Raw genomic sequence first — 24870 nt, 5'->3', positions numbered from 1 at the left:
TGACTGTAACAATTTATCAGTACAATAGAAAAAATCAGAATACGAAACACTAAACTGCAATGCTCGTAGCTGTAGATTTGTCAAGTGTAATTATGCACCGAATCAAAGTGACTCGTATAAAAAGTGTTCGTTCATTAGTGTAAAGTGTTGTTGGCCGACTCTATTTGAGTTACAGGGGCAATCATTCAAACAGTGTGGAGTTGATTTGAGAACACCATGTTTTTCTCATGGTCAGCTTTATGTGTCATGTTTCAGATTTCAGGATAGGATGCAGTACTAAACTAATAACGGGGGGCTCCGTAGCCGCAAGGTTAAAGAGTCTGCTTTGACAAGCGAGTGGTCGTGGGTTCGAATCTTAGTAGAATCAAGCCATTCGATGTCAAGTGACTTTAGCATGAGTTCTCAGGCCCCTCCATTTATCTTTCCTGAATTTACCCTCTGAACCCTCTCGACAGTGCAAATGTCCCTCCTATAGTTAAGTGTACTGGTCGGTACGAATGAGTCCGAAAGGTACGAATGAGTCCTCGCCAGGGACAGCTATAATATGGGATAGTACTAGCAGCTAGGAATAAAGCCTAGTATCCAGCTGAAAAGAAAACAGCTCAAGAAAAAATCCTGGTATTTACCGAAGAAATTTTGACAACTGCAAGGCAAGCAATTATCTGTCATATTTTCTTGTGGTAATAATTGCGCCGGATATTATTCCGTACGGAAAAGTGACGTTTCAATTCACTGGCATGTAAAACTGCGCCATCTGAAACTAAAACAATATTTCTTGTGAGGTGCATACTGGTAAAGAAATCGCAAACGAAAAATCTTTTCTTTGGCATTTCTTGGCCTATCTTTTTGTTCATTTCTTTTCAGGTCGATACTAGGCTTAAGTGGGTAAAGTAGATCAAGATTTGAAGGAAGGGTAAATCCCAATACACACAAGCACGCATAAAATTTAATAAGCAGATCGCTCATTCAATAGCGAGTTATAGCAAAAAAAATGCAGTGCGGGTCATACAGCAAACACCCGGACGATATCACAATGGATCACCTATACTGGTCGCAGTGATGAGTCCACACATGAAAAAAAACTAATAAATAAATAAAAAGGTATACATTAACAAAACTATTCATTTCCTATGCGTGGGGTGGCCATTGTTAAAAGCGGAAGGTGCAAATAGGATAAATGTCTGTTTTTCTCTTTCTTTACAGGGTTTTACAGAAATTTCCATAAAGAAAACAGATGTGCAAGTGCCCGGGTAGACAAAAAGGGGAAGCTGGCAAATGGGGAGGGACGTCCAAAAGAGGAACAAGCGTTATATTTTTGCATTATAAGCATTTCGGTTACAATAACTGATGTACAAATGGCTGTGAGACAAAGGCGCCCCGAGTAAGCTCGGGCAGTCAGCTAGTACGTCTATAAATAGTTATTGCCATTTAATTTCTTACTCACAATTTAGTTTTAAAACAAGAACTAACTAAATTCGGTACATTAACCATAGTAGCTCAGTTTCAGTCTTCTCAAAGACGGCTTTCAACCCAATTAGCTGGTCTGTTTAAACAATTATTCTGACAAAGTTCAAGTTCTAAGCCATTATTATGCGACTTTTAGTGTATATTTCTGGTTTTCGATGAACAATTTGGTTTTCAACTTGCCATTCCACTACTCATCAATTGCTCAGAGTTACTAATGTGATACGAGCTAATAAAGCCGACGGCTATTCTACTGGAGTTGCTCTTCTAGACATAGAAAAAGCATTCGACAGTGTTTGGCATAATCACGAAATTGCTAAATTTTAATTTTCCAATTTACATTGTAAAAATTTTATAAAATTATTTAACTGATCGATTTTTACAGGTTGTCTATCAGAATTCTAAATCTGCTAAATTTCTTGTTAAAGCAGGTGTGCCTCAAGGGTCGATCCTGAGCCCAATCCAGTATAACATATATTCGTCTGATGTTCCTGAATTACCGGCTGGCTGTACTAAATCGTTATTCTGCGACGATACAAGCATTTCCGTAAAAGGAAAAAGGCTTCGTGTCATATGTAGTCGACTGCAGAAAAGCTTGCATATTTTCTCCAAATACTTGCAAAAGTGGAAAATTTCTTCCAATGCTTCTAAAACGCAATTAATTATTTTTCCTCATAAGCCAAGAGCTTCTTCCCTCAAGCCAAATAATAATCACATTATCAAGATGAATGGAGTTGGTTTGAGCTGGTCTGATCAAGTTAAATGTTTGGGATTGATTTATGATAAAAAAAACTTACTTTTAAAGACCACATTGAAAGTATACAAGCAAAATGTAATAAATATATGAGATGTTATATCTCGTAAACAAAAATTCTAGACTTTGTCTGAAAAATAAATTATTGATTTACAAACAAATTTTTAGACAGGCAATGTTATATGCCGTTCCGAATTGGTCAAGTTGTTGTATTACAAGGAAGAAGAGTCTTCAGAAGATTCAGAATAAAAGCCTGAAAATGATTTTGAAGTGTCCTCCTTGGTTTTGTACATTACAATTACATAGACTTACTGGTGTTGAAACCCTAGAAGCTATGTCAAACAAAATTATTTCAAATTTCCGACAAAAATCGTTGCAATCCTCTATTGTATTACGTCTCGTTTGATAACATCAAACATTTTTGTAGCGTTTACACTGTATTATGCATTCAACTTTTATTCCTTCGACAATATCTAATTTGGGCAGGTCTCTTTGTTCATACATTCAACTTCACTTAAAATTAGAAAAATATTATCATAACATTTTTAGTTTACAATTCCACATCGAATTCCTCAACAATCTCTAGTCTGTATACAATGTGGCATCGGAGGAACGGTACACTTGCAGGAAACACATTTATCGTCAGATGAAATCGAATCGCCGATGTTCATTGTAAGGTTACCGAATGTGCACTGCATCAACGGATTAGCGTCATCTACTAGGTCCAAACGTCCTTCTACTATTACGGTGTCCTTATCTTCCGCTAAAATAAAACAAAACGAACAATCAATAAACTGAAGATCCCAAACGAACATGTTTTATCCTACGGCATCTCCAAGAGATTGGGCAGCAACGATCTGTACCGAAGTAGATCGGAATGCACCCGTCGGCCAGCCACCTGGTACTGTGTAACTCAATGCCGCAGTTAATCTCATAGCAGTTAGGATTATTCACGACGGTACTGTTATCGAAGCCTTTCTGACAATGGCAGGTATAACAGCTATCTTCCTTCGGGTACATTTTCTGGCCTTCTAGATACTTGGCACCCTCTAGGTAACAGACACTCAATTTGTTCATTTCCTCGCCACAAACTTGCCGGGCGGAACAACATCCGCGTGGCTCATACTGGAACATGCAGTTCTCTTTGTAAGAATCGAAAAACTCTGGACAATCGATGTGCGCACACACGAAGGAAGCAGGAGATGTATAACTGTAAACAACATCAAAAGTTATAAAATGATCTGAATAATAATTAGAATTTCGTTAAATACTTAATGCAGCGACAGCCCGGTTCGCAAGAAACCAAATCTTGGTCTGCCGAGGAAAGCGAACTTCCGGACTCGTAAATGTTTCCATTGAAGTAGCACTTCTGACCGTCACGATCGGTAAGCGTCGGGCACTCAAACCTGCGAATAACGATAAATTAGCGCACGTGAGATAATGCCTGGCAGTGCGAACAATAGTATCTGGGCGTCACGTTTGCCACGCACGATCACTCCGACGAACATCTTTTTGACTTGCATCGTGAACATTGTTGCTATTGGAAATGTTTGGGATTTGGAGGGTCATCGCACTCACCTATTTGGGCATTCATGTCCTTCATCTTTAATGGGTTTGCATCCGAGTTCTAGATAGTGTTTCGGGGGTGCCGGACAAGAATCAGCTGAAATAAAAAAAAATTATATTTTTTTATTAGTGGCGACGATGGTGATTTAGATAGTTGGCAGACATTAGTTAGGTGTGACAACTGTATTTTGATCTTGAAATATCGTCTGTTTCTAATTAAGCACTGTAAAATTAAAAAAAAATCGTTTGTCTGTTTTGCAGTTGAAAGCATAATAAACATTCAAATACAATGCTGAGAACGAGTCATTGATGGATTTGATAGCAGTATCAATAAAAACTGTTGTGACATTTGATGGTGACCAATAACAGCACCAATAAAATACCTGTGTCCTACTAAATCCATATCAATCAATGTGCGGAAATGGTTCCAAATCCAGATTAGATTATTATTATTCCTGAAAACTTAATCTTAAACAAGCAGCGGTATTGAGGGGGTATAGAAACTTTTGGTGCTTGAAAATCGATTTTTATTGATAACTTCGAAAGATTAACACTAAATCCACCACGTAGGATCATTTCACTCTATAAGTAAACGTATTCGATGCTTTTTTCTTGTTTGTTATTTTTTAATAATTTCATAATTTCAGCGCATCAGTGAAAGTTGGCGGAGCTTAGTCTATTCCGTTCCCTATTCTATCTGGTGTACCCCAAGGCAGTGTCTTGAGGACTTTGCTTTTCATTCTGTTCATCAACGATATTTGTGTGAAACTGAAATCATCAAAGTCTCTATACGCTGATAACCTTAAATTTGACCGTGTGGTTACGACTTTGACTGACTGCTGTGTGCTTCAAACAGACATCGACACGCTTGTAGAATGGTGCAGCATGAACGGTATGGAAACGAATGTCAACAAATGTTGTGTGATTTAATTTACCCGATCGCGTGCGCCGATAACCTTTGACTATACTATGGCAACAAAAAGCTTGAAGCGGAATAGCACAGTGAAGGATTTGGGAATTCTCATTGATAGCAAATTGAGATTTTCGGAACACATCGTTACAGTTACGGTCAAATCATATGCAATGCTTGGTTTTTTGAGAAGAAATACGAAATTCTTTAATGACGTGTATAGCCTGAAGACACTTTACTGCTCGCTTGTACGCACTGTTCTGGAATACGGAGTACAAGTTTGGGCATCGTATCACGCTGTTCACATAAACCGGATTAAACGAGTGCAAAAATATTTCGTCCGATACGCTCTCCGAAATCTTAACTGGAAGGGTAGAACAAACCTGCCACCGTATGAAAGCCGGTGCATTCTGATCGGCCTGCTGGCGGATATTCCTTCAACGCATGTTAGTATTTGATACCCTGACTTCAACATCCCGACCCGAGTAATACGTCAATATGAGTTCTTCCGAAGATCGACTCTCCGAACTACCTATGGAATGAACAACCCACTAGCAATGTATTGTAACCATTTAAACGAAGTTGCTCATATGTTTGATTTCGGTATGACAAATTGTGTATTTAGACGAAGAGTTAGTTAGGTAATAAGTAATGTATCTGTGCGATATTTATACGTCGAAGAGTACTAATAATAATAATAATAATAATAATAATAAACAAACCTGGAAGACGAATGGGTTCGTGTTGATCATAATGCGATAAACAGGGTATGAAATGGGAAAGGCAAATGAGGAAGCACCCAACATAGCTCCAACCATCCCAAGCCCCTACCTAGCGTCTCCACGTGGCCTTACCCGGTAATACTCTAACTCTATTGAGTAGCCAAGCTAGGAGGTGCGATGCTGGGTGGTTCCCGGCTGCCTGATCTCAAAACTGTGGGTTTGGGTTCCGGCTGAGCCACACGACTTCTTAGCAGGTAAGCTTAATATGAGATATTTTAATTATTTGTTTCGTTTTAGCTCATGAAGCACCTCCTACTGTACAGTTCATGGATACCAGAAGACAAAATTAAATTAGTAATGGAAGCACTCATAAAAACTCAAATGATGCAACTCTATTCCATTCGAAGGACTGCTGGTGAGATTGTTCTATTTTTGTCCATATATCTCCATATAATGTATATTCATATACCTAACACATATTTTACTACAATGCCATATATCGTCATTATCGTAAAGGGGAAGGAGCATCAGGGTAGCGAATGAATCGAAGACTGCATGAGGGATGTGATAACCAGCCCAAGTCATATATGGCCCGTGAGGATTTTGACGCGCCCTTCTAGCACATAAAGCATTACGCAAGATAAGTTTGTACGGCGAAGTTATGTATCTAGAAACCGGAAGTCTATGCTGGAAGGAGTGTCTTATATTCCCGTGGAATCATATAAGCGACATTGCTTACAGCAGAGCCGGCGTTACACGGAGCGAGGCCCTGTGCAGATTAAGTAGCGGGGCTTTCTTGTATGCCACAATCGCATGGATTAAAAGGTCACCATGGCAGTATTAATAATCATCTTTAAGGAGCAGACTCCGATTGCTGTATCACAGTTTACGGACTGCCCATACCCATTGTTGGAGTTGAGCTAGATAGTTGTAATCTTGAGCCCCGATTCGGTACTACATGATTAATAAAATCATTGACCCTTTGGGAATTTAGCTCTAGGAATGAAACTTCCGAAGAAGTTATACCTAGATAAAGCAAGAGCCCCATAATTTTGAAGTAGATGCACTGAACATTCATGTTCAGAGCTACAAAAGCGGCATGTATCGGAATCATCCGATATTCCTTAAATGATAAAGAGCTGGACAGTGTCCAATTAGAAGTCCTATGATTGTGCTCCTATGATAGACTGCAAATTGAGTTAAACATTTTTTAGCTACTGTAGGATTTGGATAGATAAACTGTTTGGCCTAGAGTCTTGTATTTGATTCCAACGGAGTTTACTGCATAATCTAGGCGGGCAGCCCAGTTGAGTTTATTAATCAGAATTATTCTGAGGAGTTTGGCCCTTATACTGAAGCTCAGCCTGGTACCAATCAGTATAGGGGAACGTTTTCTTCACCTAGTGAATGATATAACAACTATTTTTGTGAGGCTTGTATTAAACTCGTCTTGTAAGCTTCATAACATGGTGGTGCTTAGAGCTCCTAACAACTTGACAGTACTGCGTCAAACTTTGCTCTAACGACAAGTTACGTCGACGACCTAAGCAATAGGCTCATAACCAATATGCGATATCTTGTAAAGAAATGCATCGGTCATTAGTGTATAGAACGAGAAGGAGAGTACTCCTTGTGGACATCCTTTGATCACCAAAATCGTGACCGACGTATTTCCCAATGCTGCTGTGATTTCTCTGCTCAAAAGCATTATGCTTGAATCTACTTAATTGTAGAGTGGGAATTCCATTTGGAAAGTCAACCATAATAATTGAAACGAAGGACGTGTAATCGAAAGCTCCTTCAATATCAAGAAAAGCACAAAGTGCCGTCTCCTGATATTTGAGTGGTTTCTCAATTAACATCACTACACAGTGCAGTGGGGTTTCCGTAGATTTGCCGTGTTGGTATGTATGTTGATTTCCATGCAACGAAGAACTATTGAAAATCCCGTTGCGGATATCTGTGATTTTCTCCTTCAAGTTAAGAAATGTTGAAGTCTGACTTATTGGTCTGAAAGCCTTATTGATGCTTTTCTTTTTTTCATTTCCCTTAGGTATGAACACCACCTTTACTTTCCGCAAATTCTCCGGGATATGTCCCAAAGCGTAACTGGCTCATAAAAGGTTGATGAACTCGAACATTACAACACCGTCTATTTTCTGGATTTTCATTGATTCAAAAGAGTTAAATGCCCATTTGATCGAAACCTCCATAAACAATCGGCGTGCATGCTGAGCCGAGCCGGTTGGCACATGATGTAACAACCCATTTCAAAGCAGCGAGGCCTGATTTCATCGATTTTTTAAGCACTTTACACTCTGCATTTAAATGAAAGAGAAAAGGAATCAATGAAAATCATGCAAATATTTCTGAACAGCCCGGGAGTATCCACTAGACTTTTACAACATTTTTTTCTAGTCATCACCAAGCGCGAGACCCCCCCCCCTCCGAAGCGCGAGGCTCTGTGCGAACGCATGGGTTTACCGGCCTAAACGCCGTCTAGTGTAACAATCATAGCTACTGGATAGAATTTTGAAGTTTATTTGAGATATTAAGCTATATGAATAAAACAGTTTACTTTGCTTTTCTCGTGCAAACCTTATGGATGAATATTCTTTTATTCATACGGCCTATTATATCCTTATGTCACTGTTCGAGGGGTTTTATTCCAACAAGGCTGCAGAGGTAAGCTCTAGGGATTTCTCCATGGCAGAGTGCGACAAATACGGTTAAAGCGAAAACGTTTTTGAATACGCTTTACTCAGATGTTGTAGTACGGGTCCCATTCCCATAGCACAGTTTCAGGATCATATCCTTTCCAATTCTTATAATTTAGCCATGTTACCGATTCGCCTTATTTATGATTATGGAGTAATATGCCTAAATGTCAACTTAGCATCCAGAATAACACCAAGGCCCGTGACAACTTCCTTGCGCTGATCTACGATAGTCAAACAACAAAGGCTGTTTTTTGCGGTGAAACAAATCAATTAATGTTTGGCGTCTAAAGCAATCATCGCAGGTTTAAATAAGCTGGTAGATTTTTGTGTCATCGACATACAACAATTGTGTGCCACGAGGTAATAACTTTGTGATAACATTGATAAACATGTTTTAGTTGTAGAGGCCCCAAGATGCTGCCTTGGGGGACTCCTGAATTGTTACTAAACCAGCTAGATTGTGACGTTTCCAGCTTTACAGCGATTGTACGATCTTACGGGTACGATTTTAATCATACAACTATCGTGACAGATACTCGGAGTTCATCATACTTAGCACATAATAACCCATTATCGATACGATTGAATACAGCCTTCGGGTCAGTATATGCAGCGTCAATTTGGATATTTTGAGCAGTGCCTCACAAGCAAAACAAAGTGAACTCTATTAAATTAGTAGTCACGGACCTGCCAGGGAAGAATCTGTGCTGTGCAATTGAAATATACTCGTAGTTTTTTTGTGCTGAAATTAGACGATCGTATATAATAGGTTCTAGAACTTTCGAGCAGGCGTACAAACAGGAAACTCCTTTATACTACTCCACAATACATTTTTCACCCTTTCTGAACACCGGGAACATATACGACTTCCACCAGATGCAAGGAAATAGTTGACATTGCAAAAAAGGTCTAGCTCATCAACTTAAAAAACATGCATTCAAACAATGGTTTGAAAAATTGCCTAGTTTGTTCCAAAAGTTTAACCATCCATACATAACTATTAAAACGGATCAGAGAAAGGTTATTAGTGTAACGAATTCAGCTCTTAGTAACGAACAAAAGCCTTTCGATTGAAGAAATCTGTATTTTGACTTTCTCCAATCTATAATTCTAACTTGACGTGGCATTGTATTTAAATGCTTTAGAAAATAACTCTAAAGCAAAATATTTTGACACATTAAAACTCAACTAGACACAATCGTTAGCTTAGATGATAACACCTATCTCACTACATTCAGAAAGCGGCATTATTTCGAATATTGAAACACGGTAATTGTTTAGCATTGATTGATAATCGGCGAGTCACATTGCATTGCGACGTAAACCACAGAGTGTTTATTTTGTCAAAAGATACAACCTTGGACAAAAGAAGTTCGCCCGCATATCTCATGCCAAATACTATCAACTATATGGTGAGTTCAAGTTCACCAGCATCACTTTTGAAGGCTTACAGCGATACACCATTCGCTCATCTCGCGTATCCATAAATCACACTAATCGAGCAGCGGGTTTTTCCCACAGACTCCGCTTCTCCGCAAAAATGTGCACAAACTAATGCTAATTATTTCCGCTAGTGAAAATAATGAAAAAAAAGAATGCTCTTACTGGAGGTACTTGCTGAAGCACAGAACAAAACAATAGAACATAGCAGCATCACTGCTGCAACGGCGACCTTGTCCATCATTGCGCTAGGCGGTAACAATCGAAGTACTTCCGAAAACACTACCGGACAAATATGTAAATCAATCTACCCACGCAATCCGCGCACTACTAAACTTAGGTCCAGGAATCAATAACACGCCAGCACCGAACCGGTATTGGAACTGGTTGGATTTCTGATAAGCACAAACTTTTTATACGTTCGTAGCACGACTATGACGTCTCACGTGCAACCACGGCGCGCGCGGTTGCAAAATATGTATACAACAATCACGTCATCTTCGGGCATGAACCTACTGTTTTTCGACCAAGCGAACCAGAGGAGAAAAAGTTTTGCGCGAAATGTCAACCTGAAGAACTTGGTACTCGTGAAGCAACTGTGTTTATTTGGGTAATGTTCCATATTTCACCTTCAAGCTGAAGTGTAAGAATGACCCGAATGGTACCCTACATACTGGAAGATACTTCAAGGAGCTTTCATCGTAGACATTTCGTTGTTCATAATATCTGTTATCTTTGACTGTATTCTCAATTAATTATGACATATCTGCGGCACAGATGCAAACTAAATTTTTGAAATATACATTAGACTTTTTATAAAAAAGAAAATATTCACCCTGTAGGAATCTTTATACAGTAAATTACATTTTCAAACCCAAAATAGTAGACCTGATTTCAAGTGCACTCAATAACTTTCATATCAGTTAAACTTAGTTTGTTATAAGCCGCCATAAAAATAAAACTTGCCCTTTTAAACAACTTTTAGGGACAATGATGCAACACATTTCTCGATTTGTCCCGACCTTCAGGCCACTTTTACTTTTACCACTTGACAACTTTTACCTCCTCTCTCAACCCAATCGCCCGTACCCTTTGCCCTGACCCCTTTCATCAGGTTTAGGCAATGGTATAGGTCGAACCGTGGTTATTGGAGACTGGCGACCCAAGATCGATGACGTTGGACGCCTACCACCCGTTCGGTGCTAGATTGATTCGTTAGAGCCCATTGCCAGTGAAGAAAGCAGGGCTGACTTAGATGGTTTCAGCGCTTTCTTTAATTCAAATACTTTTTCAATCACTGGTTTTACAAAGGTTTGCCTTCCCGACTGGGCATCGGTTAAGAGTTCAAATTCGACAAGGAATTTTTTTGACGAATTTCCACCGTTTCTTCTTCCCTACATACTTAGGAACGCAGCTTAGATTTTTGAATCGTTCGTAATGCAGAACAGTTTTATTGATCACTTCCTGTACAGCTTTCTCGCGAGGTTAATAATATTTTGTTCTGCTTGCCATTTCGGTTCGATGTCTTCCAATCTGTTCCATTGTGTTTTTTTACAAACCAAATATTGGTTCTATACTTGAATTGGTTCAATACCAACCTGACCTCCTTTGAATTCATTATGCCAAGTTTTTTGCTGCTATCATCATTCCTTATGTGCTTATCCTTTCGGTGGAATTTCAATTGCTGCCAGAAGATCATGCTTGATCATGCAACCTAATTTCGGATGGATTCTGTTGTTTACACCCAAGTAAATAACTTGTGGTGCACATCAGCCGGAATACAAGCTTTCTTGGCAGATCAACCCCGGTGGAAACGAAGGTCGTATACCAACAGGGAAAAAGGCACTCGTGCGGATGCCGGGTTTAACGACGAGGAAAAGCATTGACCAAGTCATGAACGGCTCTTAGTGGCTTGACGATTTCTCAACCAATTGCGCGGTTGTTCTCCAAGCTAGGAGCGGCTCACGATACCGTCTGATCCGGAACGGACGGCCGATTTAAGAAATGTGTTGTCTCGACAATACTCCTAAAATGGCAGCCCCATCACGATACTCGATAGCGTGACCCCACCAAGATAACCTACCTAATGGTGCTGCTGGATCAGCTAGAGCCCCGAAAGTTCGGCATCGTGCACTGTTGCAAAGGCGAGAAGTTGTGGAGGATCTGTGACGGCAAGGCTCAATTTTACCAGAGCGGTGGAACGACCGACGAGCTGGGAGCGGACTAAGGCGATCGACGAGCGGATATGTATGTCGAGGGAAAAAGGCCGTTTCTACACCAACACCAGCATACATCCCAAGTATCAATTTTGGTTTTATTTTGATTGTAAAGTAGATTTCAGAACCAAATTTTAAACCCCACTTTGACGACCTTATTGTTATAACAACCATCTGAGGACTCAAATACGACCACGTTATGATAATTTGGACCAGGTTTAATGCAATCATTAAAACCCGATATGCTAACCATCTGCAGAGCTAAGATTTTATTTGAGATTCATGCTAAACCTATATATGATTGAGACCTACGAAGCATTTGTTATGTTCTACAAAGCTTCACATGAAACTTGCTGCGCTAAAAAGCTATAACAGTGAGATATTCTGCTTTACTACATTTGAAAACTTATAATTTCACAAGAAATAGAGATCAAGCTTTGCTGTCAAGCAATTTCATTTTATCGTGATCTTCTGAAGATATATTAAATAACAAATAGAAATGTTTAACCAACTTTTCCAGTTACAAGGCATGTGCGCTTCAAATTTCATTGTGCATATCTGAATAAAAATCACGTAAAATTAATGCGCCATCGAAACAGTGCTGATTTTTAACAACTTATTGTCTAAAAAAAATAAATAAGTTCGGTTAGTTAAGTTAAATTTCCCATAATATTGCTCTAGCTAGCTTTATTCTATAATATACGTACACTTTGGAAATAACTTCGTCTGTGCATCTCGCACTTTATTTTGAGGAAATAGCCAGAATATTTGTTTGGGGGTTTTCAGTTGCTGGAATATCAATATGGCCTAATATTGTTCTATGGATAAATCTAGCAACGCTTTATGACAACTGCGATAAATCTGCTTGATTGGATATTACCATTCCAAAAGCGTTATTAAACTATGAGTTGTCCGCCTGTGTGTGCATATAAATAATGTAGCCTTGAAGTTATATTGCAGTTTGACAAACAACCTCCATAAGGACAGTTTTGTATTGATACGCCAATGTATTGGTACGCGTTCTCTGGGGATTTTGTAAGAGATGTTATATAGCCAACTAGTGTTCTTGTGGTAATATAAGCAACCGCAATAAGATCAGTGATGCGGGTTTAAGGATAGTTTTATTCGAGTTAAATAGTCAGCTATCTCGTTCTTCTTGGCAATGGGTATGTCCAATATAAAACTTGAGGTGATCGTTGTTCCGCAATAAGAACCTTCATAAAATTTAATAAAACCAAGCAGCTGTAGATTTGTTACTTGGGAAAATGTGCACTTTCCACACGAAGGTAGACCCGACGACGAGAAGAAAGCGTTCTTTGCGCAGCTGGAGGCAACGTACGATAGCTGTTCGCCACGGAGCATCAAGATCGTCATTGGAGATATGAAGACCCAAATCGGCAGGGAAGAGAAGTATAGACCGGTTATCGAGCCCCAATAGCCTGCACACTCGCACGAACGTTAGCGGCTAGCGATGCACACATGAAGCTTCCCGAAGCCTGGTGATCAGAAGTACTCCGCAGATATCGACAAAGCCACCTGGAGATCACCTGATCAACGAACATTGAACCAAATCGACCATATTCATACCGATGGCAGGTTTGTCTCGAACCATCACCTAGTAGCAGTACATATGCGCTCGTAACTTTCGACGTTTTATACTTCGCGACAAAGTTGCTCTCCTTAGTTGAACATGCGGTAATTACACAGTTCCCAAGTTGCCAAGAAATACGAGTGCCTACTGGATGAAGCTCCACCTTACTCTGTGGATACGTTTGCCCGTCAATAAGGCCATAACCGCAGTGCTAAGCGAAGAAACCTCGAGTGCTGGAAATGGCTGGTTTGACGGGGAGTACCAGTTGACCACGATTCAGAGGAGGAAAAAGCGCCTCAAGGAGGACAGAGATTGTGAAGAGCTAGAACAAATAGAACTAGACGCGCAAGCTCTGTGGGAATGTGAAACAATTTCATAAGGGATACATACCGAAACCTGATATGTGAGGAAACTGAACGGAAACCTGGTCACAAAGGAGCGTGACGTGATCGACAGGTGGAAGCAGTTCTTCGATGGGTATCTCAATGGCGATATACCAGAAGGAGACAGAACGTAAGAGAACCTAGCAGTGCCTACAAATGATAACAGTGATCTCAAAGAGATCCGACAAGAAATCAGTCAGCTGAAGAATAATAGAACCGCGTACAAAACAAAGCTAAAAAGCAAAGCCATGGGTATAAGCGTCCTGTGAAGAACTAGGCCCTTCTTTATCGAAGGACTTCGCAGCCGGTTATAAGAGTACAGGACAATTACGCGGCTAGAGCAACGATCCTAGTAACTCTATAGCAAAACGGCTGGCTTATTAAGCCAGCATCGTGTCCCGAAGCTAACTGGACAGATACAGAACTGTACAATGGCAAAAAATCGCTAGCACCGGCACTTGACAGATTAATTTCAAGGATTTAGGAGGAGGAGAAACTGCAGGAGGAGTAGAATCGTCGACTCATTTTTCGGGGACTTCAGGGCAGCATACGAACGCGTCGAGCGCAAACAGCTATAGCAGATAATGCACTAGAATGGTTTTCCGATCAAACTGCCGCGGCTGATTAACGCTATCCTAGAGCGAGTGATTTGCTATGTGCGTGTTTCGGGGGTACTCTCGAGCCCTTTAGAATCGTGCAGAGGTTTGTGGCAGGGGGGTGGACTGTCCTGTCTGTATGTTATTCAACATCATTATTGAATGTGTGATCTGGCGACCGAACATCCAAACGAGAGGAATGATCTTCGGCAAAAGTAATCAGCTCCTAGCCTTCGTAAACGACCTCGACATTATTGCTAGCAAGCTTGAGATGGCGGAGGCAATCTATCAATACGTCGAATACCAAATATATGGTAGGGAGAGGCTCTAGAGCTACTACGGATTTCCAGATAAATTAACGAGGTTGGTCAAGCCGACGATGGATCGAGTAATGTGTGTTGTTCGAGTATCAGGGGCAGTCTCGAGTCCCTTTGAAAATCGAAGAGGGTTACGGCTTTCATGTTTGCTGTTCAACATCGCTTTGGAGTCCGTCCAGCTTCTTGGCTTCGCTGACGACGTTAACATTATTACACGTACCATTGAGGGGATGGCGGAAACGTACATCGGACTGAAAGCTGAAGCCAAACGGATTGGACTTGTCATTAATGTATCGAAAACAAAATACATGAAAGGAAGAGGTTCTAGAGAAGTGAATGCTGACTTCCCTCCCCGGATTCATCTAGACGGTGATGAAATCGAGAAGGTAGAAGAGTTTGTGTATCTGGGCTCACTGGTTACCGCAGACAACGACACCAGCAGAGAAATACAAAGACGCTTCATGGCAGGAAATCGTGCCTACTTTGGACCCCCTAGGACGCTGCGATCGAACAAAATTCGCCACCGCACGAAGTTAACAATCTACAAGACGCTGATTAGACCGGTAGTCCTTTACGGCCATGAGGCATGGGCCATGCTCGCCCTTAGTGTTTTCGAACGGAAGGTGTTGCGCACTATCTACGGCGGAGTGCAGATGGAAGACGGAACGTGGAGGAGGCGAACGAACCATGAATTGCATCACCCCGGCTCTCGGCTGCTAGAAGAAGAATAAGGCAGTAATTTTTGCTTTTAAGTAGAATAATGCTTTAATGGGACAACGTGACATATCACACAGTTTTCACATGTTGTTGGCTTCATGCTAATGTGGGTATTTCAAAAACTATATTGAAAATAATGTACTACTAAACACAAGATCTCGTACAATTTATTCATGATGAATAAATCATGAGTAATTCTAGCGGCACCTGACATTTTACCATGTGCCTGATACTAGTATGTTTCATTCTTTTTATACATTTCTCCATAGAGTAACAAAAACAAATCTTGCGCGAAATGAAAAGTAAAAACCGCAAATGTATTGCCAATTAACTGTTGTAGTAAATACACCATCCTTGAAGATCCAATATAATTATCTCTTCAAAGTGGTTCAAAACAATGATACGAACACCTGATTTCAAATCAGCAAAGAAGCACACCTAAAATAGGCGTTCGTTCAATTTAAGATGCTTGCTTAATGATAAAATAAACAGTCAATATTAGTTTATCTTTGCCGTTACCCCTTCTCTCCTTAACTAGGGTTTGAACGCGCTTTTGTGTACCTATATTTTTTAAACGTAACAAATCAACAAGGTCAAAACTGCAATAATTCAAATGTGCCCAGGTGCCAGGTGTATACCTCATCCCCATACCGCACAACGGGTGGTGGTATCACGTGAATAGTAATCACGAAGGACGCACTGATTCTAAGAAAGATTAACAAAACGCTCATTTCCTACCGCCCCTATGCTAATCAATTTTGTAAACAAAGAAGCGCGAATCTGCGTGTTAGTTAACTTGAGTAGGTGGGAATTTCGGAAAGAAATCTATGAACAAGATCTTTAGTATCAAAGCTAATAAAGCTATTTTGGTTGACTTCATCAGTTTTTTAAAAACAAAAAAAAACTTAAATAAATTACCTATATTTTACGTCGCTTTTCCCTTCGGTGCTTCCGATCTTGTTTTACGAATTCTTGTGTGGCTTTTCCTATGCGTAAGTAAATTTCCTGCAGTGGTGAAGGACTTGGAACATTGTTCACATTTGTAGGGCCGTTCTCCTGTATGTTTGCGCACGTGTTTTTTCAAACTGGAACTGTTAAAGATAACATCATTGAGAAACTAGCACAAAAAACATTTCGATAATCAATACTGACCTAGTGACAAACGCCATACTGCAGTACGTACAGGCATGCCGCCGATCGTCGTTGTGACTGCGTATGTGGGTCTGCAACGAATGGCGATACTTGAAATCCTTACCGCAAATTTCGCATTTGTAGTTCAAGTCGTTGGAATGTATAACCTACGGAAGGATTTTTATTAGTTTCAAAGTTGTCGTTTACAAAACATGAACCCGCATACTTTGTGCATCTTCAGAGCAGTAGGATCACCAAAACTTTTATCACACTGGTCACACTTGTGCGGTTTGTTTCCTGTGTGAATATTAAGATGGCAAGTCAAGTTCCCTCGCTGTGAAAAAGCTTTATTACAGTACTGACACACATGCTTTTTGATGCCCGAATGAACCTGCATGTGCTGCTTAAGATTCAGCTGCATGCTTCCACAAATTGGGCATTCTTTTTTGGCGCCGATTTTATCGGTTTTACTTTCTACGTTTGGTTTGTTATTCGATTTAATCCTTGATTTCAACTTTTTAAATGCTTTCTGGCTCTTCTGACACGTGCCTTTTTCTTCGTTTACATTGCATGGTTTGGAATATTCTACTTCCGCTGTACCATGATTTTCTGCTTCGTCAAAAGCATCCTTACTGTCACTATTTGCATCTTTTAGCTCGACTATAACAGTTTCCTTTTTACTTCCCAAACCGATTTGCGACTGATCAACTATTTCAAATACAATAGACTCATTACTGGTCCCGTTCGCTTTCATTAACAACGTTTCTGATTCCAGTTCGGGCTCTTCGCAGGGTATTATTACTTCGATCAGCTCGTCAGCAACCTCATGCTCATCTTCCTGACTTTTGCGTTTGTTGTTGCCATTCTTGGCTTGTTCGAAATGATGTGCAAAAATTTCCCGAACGCGAGCTTCTGTTTTCTTGCATTGCTGAACAAATTGAAAGCAAATAATCAGCTTCGATTTGCAAACCTCACATATCGACAACGGGACACCGTCGATTGGTTCAATCTGACAAAAAAAAAAGAAAAGCATGATTAAAGAGATTATTGAATAAAGACAGGTAAAGTTTCTAAAACACGTTCCAAAATCTTTGTGCAACTTTCCATCCAATTTTCCAAGAACTTACACTAATCTATAAAAATAGTACTAGCAAAAACATGCTATTTGCCTCGTGGAATTATTTATAAATCCACAAATGTTTTCAACAAATAATATAGAAACCGATAACAGGTATGATTTATTTCAAAAGAATGCATTAGACTATGTTGAATTCCCTAAACTAGTAAAGCAACTAAACTAGAAACTGAACATTTTAAACATCTTTCTAACGAGACATTAGCAGTCAATAACTTTTCGTTGGAAAGCCCAATTCCGGAAGCAGTTTTTGTACCCAAAAGCGGGGTCCTATTTTTAGAAATGTATTCACTGCATTCTTCTTGCCAAGCTGAACACAGCGAATATACTTTCATGAATTCATCTTCGTGCTATATATCAACAACGAAAAATCTTTGCTACGAGGATCCAAGAAGATACGAAGAGCGCCTGATGCTGATTGGACTGGAGCAATCCTTGTAGCTGATATCCTGATGGCGAGGGCCGATTGTCCATGGCTTCTGGACAATTCCATGGACCATATTAGTGTGCGAGCTCAACCACGACCTCTTCGTAGCAGAATGTGTCTCCAAATACCGTTTCGAAGGACAAATTATGCAGCAAACCGGGCCATCGTCGGACTACAACGAATTTTTAGCCAAGTGTCAGCTTGGTTCGACTTTCACCTTAATCGTAAAGGCCCAGACACAATGCATACGGATTTTACTACGTTGCGGATATTTGACAGAAAACCCATGGAAAAACTGTCAGATTGCCGCAACGTAGTAAAATCCGTACGCATTGTGTCTGGGCCTAGACTATTCGACTTTAAAACTTTTTAAACATTCTTCGTTAGACTTATTATCATTGATAATTGCAATGATAGAATAGATATACCTAGATGAATTAAAGTTTAACTTTGAAATTGCCATGTAAAACCTTTGTACATATTTTATTTATACAATAACATGTAAATAAACATACTTAGAAACATTAAAAAAAAATTAGGACGACAATATGTCTGTTGATTTACCAAATAAATGAAGTTGTAATATTCTGGTGAAATTAAGTATTAAAGTATGTACAAAATACAAGTTATTCAAGACATCTTTTCTTCAACGTGTGAATAATAATGTGATAACTTTGAAGCAGCCCGAATTTGCACAAAATATCGGAATGCAAATAGGTTATTCAAAATTCCTATATTAAACAATTTTTTAACGTTTGTTCAAAACAGCGTAAATTTGTAAATACATTTCTATAATATTACATTCATTAAGATCTAATGGTAGTCAAATGGTTATACCACAAAAACAAAACAAACAGACCTGTATGGAAGTACATTCACGTAGCATTTGTGCCAGATCGAGTTTGCTGCTCTCATAAATTGGGGACATGCTACCGTCATCCGTTAGGCACAGCCGGCACAGCTCAGAATCTTCTATGCTTATCACTTCGTACATTTCTACATTTTTCAAAACAGACTAGAAGTTCTATACTAAAACTGTGAGCGAGGAAACAACATAAAATTTTATTCTCGTCAGATTCAAATTCAAGTCCACCTATACCTGTCAAACTCAAATAAACTAACCCAAGAACTATGAACGAAGGTAGTTTATCTTGGTCAGCAAGTAAAACATCGAACCGACCAACCATGTTTTATCTAGGGAGGTGAAATTATTACTCCATCGGCAGCCAATGAGGTTTAAATAGGTGTGGCAGATGAAGACATTTGATGGTATTAGTAGCGAAAAATCAGAAAACGACGTCAAACTACAAAAACAAACCGCATCGGGTAATGGGGTTTGTTTTTAAAGTTTGACGTCACGCTTCATCGTGATTGGTCGATTTACGATTCCACCCACACCATGATGAAATTACTTCATTGCACTAACACCACTTTACCAACATTGCCACACCTGTACATATCACATTGATCGGCAGGCAACCATGTTTTCGCCGCCAACATTACGTGTGTGCGAAAATGAGGTAACATTTTACCACTGCGTTTCACCAAAAACATTCCATTAAGGCTGTGAACCATTTCGCGAAATTTTTAACTTTTTGGTTAAAATTTGACAGTTCGATGGTTTTTCGAAAATAACCCTGCTCGGGAGCATGGTTAGCTTTGACCAAGGTTTTGACAGTTCGATGGTTCGCTTCAGAGCCAATGAGATATGCACAGGTGAGGAAGAAAGCTTCGACGTGTTTCACTGATTTTTCGTTGGAATTTTTTTGCATTGGTATGGATGCTTATCGCATAATAAATTTTTTCAAACAACCCGGGTTGAAATGAGATGAATTTTATCTATAAAATAAAAGCAAATCAACATCAAAAATTCATCCAATTTTAACTCGGTCAGAATAAACAATATTTTCATCCTCACCTTATAGGCTCTCATTGAACAAAAAAAAACTATCCATCCGTCAAATATGAAATGGTTCGCATTCTGAACGGATTTTAACCACTCGAGGAGAAATAACCATCAAACTGTCAAATTTTAACTAAAAAGTTAAAAATTTCGCGAAATGGTTCACAGCCTAAGAAGACTGGCATCTTCTCCTCGCGCCCATACAAATGACGAGAAACAGAAGCAACAGCGCACCCCTCCCGACAAAACTTGAAACTGTGTGTACATGTATTGGTGGGAAAAGATGTGTGCGAGCGTGGCAACGCATTGCATACGTGTTTGTGTACATGCATATTCTAATATACACACACTAGTATGTGAAAGTTCAACTTTAACTCGGCAGATAGCAGTGCTGTTACTGTCGCTCGACTTTTGGCAGAGTTGCCAGTCTTCTTGATGGGATGTTTTTGGTTTCACTCAACTTTTGTCCCGCTGTCAAATTTTGAACTCGGGACATCCTCACGCTGTTCCTCATTGCAGCTCGATATCCAGCTTTTTACGAGCCATAATGGCGAATGTGTTCGTAATATTTGAACAGCATTTTTGACACTTCCCTAATACATCGCACGTTTTCTTTCCGTACATTCCTTTAGTTTTACCGTGAACACGCGAAAAGGAAACGTGCGATGTATTAGGGAAATGTCAAAAATGCTGTTCAAACATTACGAACACGTCCACCATTATGACTCGTAAAAAGCTGGATATGTTCTCAGATAATTTTACCACCCAGGTAACCAATAAGCATTTCCAATGCAATTTAAAAGCAAGCCAATAAGCATTTAAGTTGCCTTAAATGCTACTTAAACTAACCAATGCTACAATGCTTATTTGCAGCTAGTTACCAACAAGAAGAATTTAAATAGGGTTGTGAATGCCAATTTACAACAGTTATGCAGTCAAAAAGCTGATAAACAACAACCTGCCTAGCAACCTGCAGTATAAAACGCCAGGGATGCTAATAAACGACTGTTTTACTGCTTATTTTAATGCTTATTGGATTCCTGGGCACCTTTCATGGTCATGTCTAGTAATTTTGACTACGATTCTGTTATTTTAGTTATGTATCGGAGTAACGCCAAAAGTAACGCATAGTAATTTTGACCAGAACACTGCCAAAGATAGGCCAAGAAATGCTAAAGAAAAGATTTTCCGTTTGCGATTTCTTTACCAGTATGCACCTCACAAGAAATATTGTTTTACTTTCAGATGGCGCAGTTTTACATGCAAGTGAATTGAAACGTCACTTTTCCGTACGGAATAATATCCGGCGCAATTATTACCACAAGAAAAAATGACAGATAATTGCTTGCCTTGCAGTTGTCAAAATTTCTTCGATAAATAGCAGGATTTTTTCTTGAGCTGTTTTCTTTTCAGCTGGATACTAGGCTTTAATTGGGTATTTATTTTACGACCCATAATGGCGGACATGTTCGTAATATTTGATCAACGTTTTTGACATTTCCCTAATACATCGCACGTTTTCTTTCTGCGCGTTCACGGTAAAACTAAAGGATGTGCGGGAAGAAAACGTGCGATGTATTAGGGAAATGTCAAAAATGCTGTTCAAATATTACGAACACGTCTGCCATTATGGCTCGTAAAAAGCTGGATAGACTTAATTGAAATGAAAAAAGAACTGTTAGATTCAGAAAACGACGGGCTATCAAATGAGGCAAAAAGCAACTTTTTTGGGAAAATTAAAATACCCAATTATTGTTGTAGAACTTTCAAGCATACGTGAGCGGAGTTATTAAAAGCAAATAAACATTGTCGAAAAGTGTACCCACTACTTAGCAGCCATTAAGCGCGCGAAAAGGTGGAAAGTTTCTATGTGTCGAACCAACCCTCCAGCATTGGACAAAAGATAGGGGTCACTACGACGACTTGTTAAGCGTGGCTACGTATTCTCCCATCCCTTACCTTTCCACTCTTCCCCCTCCATTTTCCAAAAAATTTTCATTACTTTCCCCTACCGTCCCCTTTATCAATTGAGTCCTAAAATTTGTGATAAAAAGATGATTTTTTTAGAAGGAACGATAAAGCTTCCCATTATGACTACCAGAGTATAGTTTTTTCTTTTTTAAAAAGACGCAGAGCACTAAAAAATTAAAAAACAAAAATATTGTAATTTATTCTCCCTTGACATTAGAGATCAGGGCCTTAATTTATCACCGAATTTCAAACAAAACAGAAAATCTTTTTTCTCAGCATACATTGTTTTTATACCTCTGAGTTTCGCATGTACAACTGCACAATGATTTTCATCATAGTATACAAGTTCAATATATCGTGAAAATACAACAGGAGAAAGTGATTTTCAAACCCAGAAGGTGATATTCACTTCAGGTAAAAACAATTTTAAATGCAGTTAATGAAAAGAAAAATCTTATGTCCAACAGCTGAACGCAATCCAGCTTTCCACGAGCGATAATGGCGGATATTGGCCACAAGTGGGCACAATCTTTTGACATTCATTGGAGGAGCGTCGAGTTCGCCCTGACGAAGTTACTATGGATACATTCATGGTTGTTTGTTGTTCGAATGTAAAAATGTAAACATTGTTCAATTTTGCAGATCAGCTGAAGTGGAACATTACTAAACGGATTCCAACTTTTATAGTGGATTGCGGCCATAATTTGCTGAAGGCACTCGCTCAGAATACTTTTTCACAATCGTGCGAATTAAACATTCGAAACATTACACATTAACGCAAACATTAACTTCATGTTGGTCGACCCAGTAAACATTTTCATATGCATATCAGAGTAACAAATGAGTTATATGTACTTTTATATACCCTGAAAAATCGCATCTGATGCACAAAACTAGCATATGCGTACTAATTTGGAGGCCATATACGTACTACAAAATATACGCTAACAATTCCACTTTGTGACTCTTTGTATGCGATAAGATCCGACTCAAAGCGATTAGTTGTATAATGATATACGATTCTGTACTGGAAGTCGTAAGTCAATCACTTGCTATCGTCAAATACGACAGAATATAAACTTGTGCGCGTTTCATTAGGCTATTTTTACGATCCTGAATTTATTAAAAGTCAATAACGATAATTTTCGTACATTGATATACGAGTTGGTGTTTGCTGGGGAGCCGTTATCAAGTTTGCTCTCGAACAGCGTCTCGATTTGATAAGAAACTTTCCGTTGCGTATTTGGACATTCTCCTTGAAATTTGCGAAAACTGGAAAGCCACAATCCATAAAACTTGTCCGTTCAATCATGTTCCTCTTTAGCTGATCTGCAAAATTTAACAATGTTTACATTTTTACATTCGAACAACAAATCCATAGTAACTCCGTCAGGGCGAACTCGACGCTCCTCCAATGAATGTCAAAAGATTGTGCCCACTTGTGCTCAATATCCGCCATTATCGCTCGTGGAAAGCTGGATAGATGCTAAACCACAACATAAATTTTTTTATTGATTTTCACTGTTCAAACGTGAATATCAGTTTATTACAATATCACAGGGCGCTGATATTCTATATTCTCGTGCATGAAGTTCATGCTTACTGCATTTAGTTATTATGTGCGTTTGAGTATAGCAAGCAGATTTTCAGTGCAAGTTAGACTGATAATCCAAAAGTTTGAACGTTATGCTGATGAATATTAACAGCACTGTTAGAGATCTTCCTTGACATAACGAAAATAACACGTTTCTGGCAACAATGATAACTTTTTCTCACTGGCAACTCTGGTTTGACATTAGAGCAGCTGATCGTTTTGACAGTTACAGCTTCGCAGTTATCTCTTGTGCTTGTCTGCGTTTTGCTGGTCGTGAGGAAGTGGAACATCAAATTTGTACTAGTTATCGGATAAAAGTTTTGATTCGGGCAATGTATTCCAATCCATCGATTCACGGTGCTAGACTTTGTCCAAATCTAGTTTGCGCTAAGAATGACTAAACGATGTCAAACTGATGGCCAACCTAGTGGCCAACAGTATAATCTCGGTACAATCGACCCCGCAGAACAGTATGAAAAAAAAAACGCCAACCAAAACTGGCACCGTATTATCAATCAGATTGGTATGTTCTGCTACTCCGATGTGAATCAGCAGTAGGGCGAACGGCAGACCAAAAATTTCTGTGCGTTTCTAACCAAACACGGTCGCATCTCGATGGCGGGTGTTGCATCCGAAAACTGAAGCCATCCACGATGTGACCAAGTGCAGTCACTACGCTTATTGCTGATTTTGACAAAGGCCTTAATTAAACTGAGATGACCGGAACCGGAAAATGAGCTGTAAACTCAGAAAATGTTTTAGGTCGCGATTACCAAGCCATTTTCTGACTTTGCAACTTTTGACTTTTTGATACACTATCACATTAGCGTGAAGGTAAACAAAAAGTTTTCCGTGACATTTCAAGACAACCTATGGTTTCTTTTTATAATTCGTGTTGTCTAGACACCGCTTGACACAACCATGCACAACTATAGTTTGTCTATCCAGCTTTTTACGAGCCATAATGGCGAATGTGTTCGTAATATTTGAACAGCATTTTTGACACTTCCCTAATACATCGCACGTTTTCTTTCCGTACATTCCTTTAGTTTTACCGTGAACACGCGAAAAGGAAACGTGCGATGTATTGGGGAAATGTCAAAAATGCTGTTCAAACATTACGAACACGTCCACCATTATGACTCGTAAAAAGCTGGATATAAGATTGCCCAAATGTTTATTTTTTGTTCAAAATTTCACAAAATTAAAAAAAAGGTTTTTAACGGCAATAGGCTAAAAATATAAAATTGAATATCAAAATATGTGTTCCTAACCCTAACCTCATCGATTCAAGCTAAAAACGACATAGGGCT

The 24870-nt window shown here is 39.3% G+C and overlaps 2 protein-coding genes across 2 annotated transcripts; both read right to left on the bottom strand.

Moving 5' to 3' along the window:
- Positions 1-2418: 2418 nt before the first annotated feature.
- Positions 2419-9934, bottom strand: LOC128734485 (kielin/chordin-like protein). Its single transcript, XM_053828709.1, has 5 exons — positions 9742-9934; positions 3797-3881; positions 3490-3624; positions 3046-3428; positions 2419-2981 (listed from the first exon to the last, which is right to left on the bottom strand). Exons 1-5 carry the CDS (start codon positions 9818-9820, stop codon positions 2791-2793), a joined length of 873 nt encoding a protein of 290 aa, XP_053684684.1. The 5' UTR covers positions 9821-9934; the 3' UTR covers positions 2419-2790.
- Positions 9935-16270: 6336 nt separating this feature from the next.
- Positions 16271-19147, bottom strand: LOC128734478 (zinc finger protein OZF-like). The gene is made up of 4 exons (XM_053828701.1): positions 18949-19147; positions 16754-17536; positions 16549-16694; positions 16271-16487 (listed from the first exon to the last, which is right to left on the bottom strand). Exons 1-4 carry the CDS (start codon positions 19081-19083, stop codon positions 16322-16324), a joined length of 1230 nt encoding a protein of 409 aa, XP_053684676.1. The 5' UTR covers positions 19084-19147; the 3' UTR covers positions 16271-16321.
- Between the last annotated feature and the right edge of the window lie 5723 nt (positions 19148-24870).

Source organism: Sabethes cyaneus, chromosome 2, assembly GCF_943734655.1.
Source record: "Sabethes cyaneus chromosome 2, idSabCyanKW18_F2, whole genome shotgun sequence".
Taxonomy (NCBI): domain Eukaryota; kingdom Metazoa; phylum Arthropoda; class Insecta; order Diptera; family Culicidae; genus Sabethes; species Sabethes cyaneus.
The sequence above is the reverse complement of the archived record's forward strand: the minus strand, read 5'-3'. Positions and strand labels throughout refer to the sequence as shown.

Excerpts from the sequence above, each read along its gene's own strand:
- LOC128734485 (XM_053828709.1), bottom strand. The coding sequence starts at position 9,820 with ATGATGGACAAGGTCGCCGTTGCAGCAGTGATGCTGCTATGTTCTATT. Across the intron at positions 3,625-3,796 it reads GGACATGAATGCCCAAATAG|GTTTGAGTGCCCGACGCTTA; the intron begins GTGAGTGCGATG and ends CGTTATTCGCAG. Across the intron at positions 3,429-3,489 it reads CCGGGCTGTCGCTGCATTAA|TTATACATCTCCTGCTTCCT; the intron begins GTATTTAACGAA and ends TGTTGTTTACAG.
- LOC128734478 (XM_053828701.1), bottom strand. The coding sequence starts at position 19,083 with ATGTACGAAGTGATAAGCATAGAAGATTCTGAGCTGTGCCGGCTGTGC. Across the intron at positions 17,537-18,948 it reads GTGAATGTACTTCCATACAG|ATTGAACCAATCGACGGTGT; the intron begins GTCTGTTTGTTT and ends TTTTTTTGTCAG. Across the intron at positions 16,695-16,753 it reads CTGCTCTGAAGATGCACAAA|GTTATACATTCCAACGACTT; the intron begins GTATGCGGGTTC and ends ATCCTTCCGTAG.